General features: G+C 45.1%; 2 protein-coding genes across 2 annotated transcripts; one reads left to right on the plus strand and one right to left on the minus strand.

Moving 5' to 3' along the window:
• Positions 1–4,132: 4,132 nt before the first annotated feature.
• On the minus strand, positions 4,133–4,965 carry PtA15_2A295 (uncharacterized protein; the record flags this gene model as incomplete). Its single annotated transcript, XM_053166301.1, has 3 exons — positions 4,133–4,405; positions 4,469–4,878; positions 4,944–4,965. The coding sequence occupies 3 exons, from the start codon at positions 4,963–4,965 to the stop codon at positions 4,133–4,135; spliced, it is 705 nt and encodes a 234-aa protein (XP_053017537.1).
• A 281-nt stretch (positions 4,966–5,246) lies between these two features.
• Positions 5,247–6,026, plus strand: PtA15_2A296 (uncharacterized protein; the record flags this gene model as incomplete). Its single annotated transcript, XM_053166302.1, has 3 exons — positions 5,247–5,296; positions 5,588–5,715; positions 5,782–6,026. 3 exons carry the CDS (start codon positions 5,247–5,249, stop codon positions 6,024–6,026), a joined length of 423 nt encoding a protein of 140 aa, XP_053017538.1.
• Between the last annotated feature and the right edge of the window lie 2,015 nt (positions 6,027–8,041).

Here is an 8,041-nt window from a genome sequence, read left to right on the forward strand (position 1 = left end):
GGAGTGTCTTGGGTTGTGAAGTTGGAATTGAAGCAGGAATCAGATTCTTGTATTCGGCACTTGTTCCAAAATTCTTAAATGCCCTGTGCAATATCATATGGCTATTGACAGGCTTTGGTGGTTATCCTTTCGAGTTCAGTTTGGTTTTAGGGCACCAGATGATACATGCAATACCCAAACTTTACTGAAACAAAGATGGATTGTGACCCCTATCTTTGGGCCGCTCAAGATTCTCACCCAAAAGCCTATTACAGAGTGGATTTTGTTGATCCAAAAAAACATGGTGAGATCAGCAGTTGGCTGCCAATCATCTTCCCCTTGAGGATATGTTTTACATATCTTATAAATCAAGGTTAGCACAACTGATCCATATGCTACCTTTGCAAGTGGTTTTTACATGGGCTTGGGCTGCCAAAGGCATTGATGAGGGTTGGCTTTCAGCTTCAACTCCTTTCTCTTAAATTTATCTTCTCCAAATATTACAAAACAGAAACTCATGGGTGTCAACAGACATAAGGTTTCACAGAGGGGTAAAAACACCTAAATTTCATTGGCCAAACCATGATGATCCTGGTTAGAAAACACAAAGAAAGTACATACCCCATTGGATTAAGGTGCCCTTAGGTTCTATAATGGTATGGTATACAATATACCATTACATTGCACAAAACATCTGGCATGATTCTGGGTAACATCAGTATAGATTGTGCATTACATGACCTGGTCTTTGAACCCAGATCAGACCAACTTCAAACTGACTTCAAACCAGTAACTAACAAGGATTGGACCAAACCTTGGCATGATTTATGCAAAGGCACTTGTAAACAGGTGCTGAGCAAACGTCTGTGGGGTACCCTACAACTTCTGATGTGGTCAATTTCAATACAAAACTCATTTGTTACAATAACTTGGACCATTGGATAAAAGAGCCTGTGTCTTGAGTTGGTGGAAAGTGAGTTTAATCAATTTGATTTTGCTCTCTCTCTTTCAATTTTGTGGTGCATTCTCCATTTGCAGTTCAAGGATCTCCCGGTGCTGGGATCCTTGGTTTGGGATTACCTTGCCTGCCCAGACAGCTCCGCAAGTTTCAAGTGCACATTCTTGGCGGCCGCAACAATCTGTGCTCTGGGTAGGTCCGGTCTTGCAATCCAGAAAATTGAGCGATCCATAAGCAGTCATGTGTGGCTGCAAAAGAGTTGAGTTAGGCGGTGAATTTTCAGCCTGTCAAGAAGTTATCAACACTGCCAAACAGAATCCAAAGTTTGACAAGTATCAAAATGCGAGGCTTCTAGAAAATGATAATGCTTTTTTGCTTTACATTCTCTGGGTGCTCTCATCCTTTCTCATTATTGTTTTTCACTCTTTTCTCTTCTACCTCTGCTTGTAAAAAATAGCGCGTTACTCAGTGCTACAGTTGTACTAAAATAGCGCGCAACAAGCTTTTTGACTTGTATATTAGCGCGCTGGCGTTACAAGTCCGATAATCTAGTGTGCTAAATCCTTGCAAATATAGTCCTGGGGGCCAAGTAACAATAGCAACACGCATTTGCGCTATCAGCAAGCGTAGTGTAGTCCCTTCTGATCCCGCTATGCTATGTTACCAGTAGCATAGCACTTTCACCATTAGTGGGCAATACTTGTAGACGGTACCCGGGTACTGCACCACTTGCTAGCCAAAAGCAAGTTTGTAGTAAAGCACCCGGCACCACTGCACCGGTGCAAGTGGTACTAGGTACCCACCACGGGTACCAATTGACTATCTCTACACCTAAGTTGCGTCAACATGGGGTGTTCAATCAGGAAAGATGTGCTTTGGGGGTGATTCAAGCATCTCTCTCCTGGTACTGTTCATTTAACATAATCCCTTTTGTGGCAGAACACACCACATCCCCCTTAGCACTCTTTGACCTCAGCCCTCCTGAAGGCTCCAGCTTATCCTCCCTTTGTAGTACATCAGCCGCAGCTGATTTACTGCTGCCTGCCAGCACCCAAAGCTAGCCAAAAGCACAGCCCAGACCCCCAGATCTGTATTCCTCCCCACTTTTCTCTTATGTTTTCCCTCCCCTCCTCCCTCTAAGCCCTTCCACCTTTCAATTTTCTGAATTGCCTGGCTTGAATTTGAAATCACACATAAAGCCTTACTCAACATTGACCCGAATGTTTCTGATAGCCCAGAAAAGAAATGACTGTCCCTAACTGATTCTATCACCCATTTTTCTTCAAACACCGCCACTCCCGGTTCCCTCTTATTTCCCATTGTTCTCCTTCACACTTGCCCTCTACCAATCACTTCCTCTTTTCCATAGGGGGGGAGACTGTGAAGCCCTCCTCAACATGGGGTCTTCACATGAGGTGTTATGGGATTTCCTGACTAAAATCCCCTGCCAGAGTGAGTACTTAGACCCAGCCCCACACTTCCCTGGTTGCGCAGATATCTGATCTCTCCTGACCAGGTAAGAAGCACCCTCATAGTTTCCCTCTTGTCCTCTCTCAGATCTTGTATGTAGTTGGTACCAACATGTTACAGGTCTTGAGTGCAAAATGACACTTTGCACTTCACTACTATCCCTTGGAAGATTTTCTTTGGGTTCTGAACCTAGGAGGTAAGTATTTTGGTCACAGCAACTCCTTGGCAGTGAAGCAAGAAGGTGTCAGATGTTGAAGCTGCTGACTTTCACCAAGAGTCAAATTGTTGAAATAGAGATGCAATTTAGGAAAGGTATCTTTGTTTTATCTACATTTCACTACTTATTGAATTCATGCACAGAATGACATGCTTTGATTTTGTGTATCTCTCTATGAAGTCAAGGCCCAGCAAATATGTATGTTTTGCACACACAGGTGGTTGTTGTGACTCATTCATTCTAGAATCAATAATGTATTAGTAAATTAAAGGATGAAGCTCTTCAGGGAATCCTGCAGAGTAGAATATAACAGGTTTTTGTTTAAAAAGACATGGGAAGATGCACCACATGAAACTATTCATTGTGGGTTGGAATAAGCAATTGTAACTTTACTGAGTTGGAATGATGGATGATAAGCATATGGCTGACCATTTATATGAAAAGCCAATATTTGTTAGATTTGGCTGAGGTCAATCTCAGGACAGGGTGCAGTCTTGCGCATACAAGGTTTGAGCCAAGGAACTGGTTGGCAAGTGGTAGTCCAGTGCCATGAGGGGAGGAAGGCATTGTTTTGGGATCAATGGACTAGCAAATAGATGAAACAAAACAGATTACTGACGCGGAACTTGGCTTGGTAGTTGTGGGACAATCATCTCTTTTGAGCATGAGTGGTCCGCTTGTGGTGGGTCTTGTGAAATAGTTAATTTGTCCACACAGTCTGAAGGGTCAACTTGATCTGCAGGATTGTCAGCTGTAGTGTCCAATCGGTCTTTGCACAGAGGTGTGTTGGCTCAAGAGTTGTGATTTAATGGTGCACGGGGGCTGCCTGAGAGGGGGGGGCATGTGTTAGTTGAAAACGTCCCCCTGTTGAAGCTTTCAGACAAGGATAAAACTACTGACATTGTACGTTGTTTGCAAATCAAGGGCAAATTACCCCTGTTGAGTTTTTTTGCAGTGGGTTGCCTGCAAGGGTCTCCAGAGTGTCTTCAGGGTCACGTACAACATCAATGGTAGCCCTCCCGTCAAGTCACGCATTGGGCAGGGGGGTGTTGGAGCAAGAGTTGCAGCATGATGGCGCACGGGAGCTGATGCAGGATTGTGGTGTGAGGGCGTCCTGATGGCAGTTGGGAAGGTTCAAAGGACCAGGGCAAAAAAGAGGCAATTCCAGGCATCAATTCCTCAATTGAAGAGTGTGCTCAGAGTCATTTGGTGTTCGGCAGCGGTGAGAGCAATCATGAGTCAAGTGATTGTGAATGGATTGATCATGTGTGGAATGGTTGGAGGGAGCAGGGTTACGTTCTTTGAGGGATAGACCATGCATCAATTGGTCAAAGTGACCATGACATTCTTTGAGGGGCAGGGAGTTTTCTAGTGGTCTACCTGGACCTTGTTTAACAATAGGCGAGCTGAGCTTTGGTGAACTGACCTCGATGGGAGCTGAAAAGCTTTTTGCCTTTGAGGAGGTAGACTTTGAGTGGTTGTTGGCCTTGGGTGAACCCTTTGTGAGCTCATTCACCAACCCATGGGCCAGAGGAGGCCAGGCTAAACTTGGGGAGAGGTGTTTGCGTCACGTCCCAGATGGGCAAGCTGGGCAGAAGACTGCAACAGTTGGCTGGAATGCCTTGGGCGCAAGGAAGGTTGAGGTGCTGCAACGTATTGAACATGGTGGCCGGGGTGCCTTCCAAGAAGAGGGCTGGAGTAAAGCTTGGGTCTGGGTCTGGGTAGTGCTTGCGCTTGTGGGAGTGTGATTCCGCCGCCACCGGATTTGCAAGCAATTGGAGCTGGTTCAGAGGGGGCCACGGGGTTGATTAACCTCTGGATGAGGCACTTTAGGTTGCTGGTACCAGAGCAAGGAGAGTGGAGGTGATCAATCCCTGGGTAGCATTGGGGCTTGGGAGATGGCAGAGATTGCGCCGGTGATGGTGATCAGGGTAGTGGTGGCGGTGGAGGAGCCGGGTGGGCCTTGCGTGGTCTACCCGGCTTGCGCTTAGGTGGGGGGGTGGCATCAGGCGGGGGAGAAGGGGGTGCTTGCCGTACTTGTAGCTGGCCTCTACCAGCACTTGGCTTGTGCTTGACACCAGCAACATAAGGACCTTTGCGCGCGCAGTTTTGGCAATGAGGGAGATTGTCTTGAGGTAGTTTTTGCGCTTGTAGAAGGCAAATAGGTGGTCGTTGGGCGCAGATGTTAGGAGCCATTGGTAGAAGAAGACAATGAGAGGAGGAGGGTTTTTGGACTCCAGTTTTGCAAGTGGGACTTGCAAGAAGTGAGCAAAACGCAGGATATGCAAGTCTCACTTGCTAAAGATGAGTCAAACTTACGTTTTTCAAGTGGGACCTGCATATACTGAGTTCTGCTCACCTTCTGCAAGTGCCACTTGCAGAAGGTGGGTTGGACCTAGGACATGCAAGTGGGGCCTGCATACCCTGAGTGCGACTCATCTTTTGGAAGTCCAACTTGCAAGAAGTGTGCCTCACTTGCCAAAGAAGAGCCGGACTAATCCTTTGCAAGTGAGACTTGCATATCCTGAGTCCTGCTCACACTTTGCAAGTGGGACTTGCAAAAGATGAGCTGGAATCAGGGTATGCAGGTCTCACTTGCATATCACAAGTTGGACTCATGATATGCAAGTGAGACTTGCAGAAGATGAGCTGGATTGCAAGTTGGACTTGCAGTAGGTGAGTTGCACTTGAAAGAAATGAGCCAGCCGCAGTTGCATATCCAAAGCTTGTATATTAGGGGGGTTCACAATTGAATTTTATAAAACTTTGGAGGGCAATTTAAGGCCTTTATGAGCATAATTTTAGTAATTTTGGCAACATGTCCAGAAAGAGGTGTGACTGATCAATCAGTGCAATTTATCAACTTTTTAAAAATATGTTCATAAACAGGTTAAAATGGGTCCTAAAGTTTTACAATTTTCAATTGTGAACCCCCCTATTCTAAGTGCAACTTGCCCCTGCAGGGTTGGATTGAAAGGCAAAGCCAAGTCAGCTTTCATTCTCTCCGCTGTCTCACATCCACGCAGTCTCCACCACCATGAGGCTAAGGAGCACCCTATCCAAGATTGGATTGATTTGGTAACCAAACATTGTAAGTCTCTCTTTTTCTTATAATATATTCTTGCTCAACTCTAGCCCCCTCTCTCTTTACTTGTAGACCCAGAGCTTTTTGTGCTCTCAAAGCAATACCTGGAGGTATCCCTTTTCATTCAGGTAGATACTCTCTTGTCACCGCTGGCTGATCTACATCCCGCCAAGGCCCTCTTCCTGCGGGTTGCCAAGGGGTTCATTGATCCCGGGCCTGCCGGGAAGAACAGGATTTCCCACGTCTTCTCTGTGGCAATGATGGTTGCCGCTGCCAAAACCCCTCTTGAATGCCTTCCGGAGACTTTATTGAGCTAATTTGAGGGAAACTGTTCCACGTGTTTGGTCAATGGTCTCCGTGGACCAAGCCCTGAAAGTTCTGCCTAGGCAATCTGAAGGGCTTGCTTTGCCAGCGCTAACCTGCTTTTTGGTTGGTGGCGTCCCCGGTATCTGTCCTCCCTCTGCTGCATCACAGCATATCCACTTTCTTGCCTTAACCAGCTTGGTTCCCGCAGGCAAGTCTCCTTTTCTTAGCTTCCTCCATTGGTAATTGGGTCAAACCTTGACTTCTTTAACTAGATGGAGATTCCTTCTGGCGCGGCACTTTCAACTACATTTCCGAGCTTGTCAGAAAGAACCTAAGTGAAGGCTTGCACGAGGTTGACAAGGTTTCCCTTGCAACTTTCTTTGCCACTGGAGCTCTAGCAACAAGCCGGTCCCATGGATCAAGCCTTGAAAGCGCAAGGGTGCACCTCTTCCTGAAATTGACCTCAATAGAATCTGAATTTGTTGCTCTTTGATCTGTGTTGGAGTGCAGGCGGAAAATTCAGGAAGACAAGATTGTAACATAGTTCATGTACTCAGTCTAAACCTAACGGGTGTTACTCCGGGGGATTCACCTGGTTAGGTTGGGTAGTGACTATTTAGCCTGGATCTTCCTGCACCTGCCTCCAATCTCTTTTCCTCACCAAGATTGGAGACAGGATCACCAGCGCCAACAGCTGACGCAATGGGACTGTTGTTTCCAGGTTATTAGGAGTCTTTTTATTTTATCTTCATGCAATCAAAGCCAAGATTGTAGACAGGGACAGCGCCAACAGCTGACGTGACAGGACTGTTTTGTCCAGTTTCCCATTTGCCAAAACCACATGTGGCATCTTATAATCTTCTCCCATTTTTTGTTTCCCTCATGTATTCCCTTTTCCACATTTCAATCTTCAAAATAATCCTGGAACTTTGTAACTTATTCATTCACATTCCTTCACAATAATAAGTTCTACTTTGTTATCTTCATAGGATAAATTAGACTCACTGGGATATAGTGGATTTTTGAAGGAAGTGAGCAAGATGATTAGGAGTGAGTTGAGTTTGTCAAGTTTAATTAATCTTGAACTTGTAGTTTGAGATTAGATTTGCATTTGGTGGTATACAAGGATGATGGAACAGTAATGGGAGTTTTTGAGAAATACTTACCTCTATCACAAAAGTGTAACATGTTGATGAGCAAAGGGCCATCAGGTTTAAACGGACAAGCCACCTCTTGTTTGGTGGAGCTCTCAAGCAAAAGTACAACAGATACCACAAAATGTCAAAAAAAAGTAAAATGACCATGGGAAGTTGAAATGCAAGAAACTAAAAAATTACCATTCACTTTTAATATGGTTCAACCTCAGAAGTGATTCTATGGATATAGCTGAGTGTATCCACCTCAAGAGATATGAGCAATGCTCCAAGAAGCCCCTCCAGCAAACGGCAAAGGGGCCTTGCAGCAAACTGTTATGGCCTGGTATTATACCTCTCCGGGGGAGAGTTGATGCCCGCTTCAATTGTGTAGTCAGGTGGTACCTTTTTTTCCTTCCCCGGGGTTTTTACACAAACCACATATAGGTCACTGCTAGAGCAGTGATGAAAGAACTGATGAAATGCTGAACTTGATTTCACTTTCAGATCCAACAAACTCCAAACGGTCACAACAGGACCCAGAAATAATTGCACACCCAATTAATGCTAAAAACCAACTCCTAAGCCAAATCATCCAAAACAAACAACAAGGTGAGTTCAATGAAGCAAAACACAACCATTTCTCTTGCTACTGTACATTAAACAGATAAAAATAGTGCTGCAACTTAACTCATATTTCTCCAATTGATGGCTCATCACCAAAGGACCAAAGTAAGGGATCAAACTCATACAACATGAACAGAAAACAACAAGACAAGAACAAGCCAATTCTTTGCCTCATGCATCAACATGAATAGATCCTATCATCCTGGAAGCACACACCTAAAAGTATCCACAACCATTGGCATTACCAACTCCAAAACCCAACTGCA

The sequence above is a fragment of the Puccinia triticina genome, chromosome 2A (genome assembly GCF_026914185.1).
Source record: "Puccinia triticina chromosome 2A, complete sequence".
Classification (NCBI taxonomy): domain Eukaryota; kingdom Fungi; phylum Basidiomycota; class Pucciniomycetes; order Pucciniales; family Pucciniaceae; genus Puccinia; species Puccinia triticina.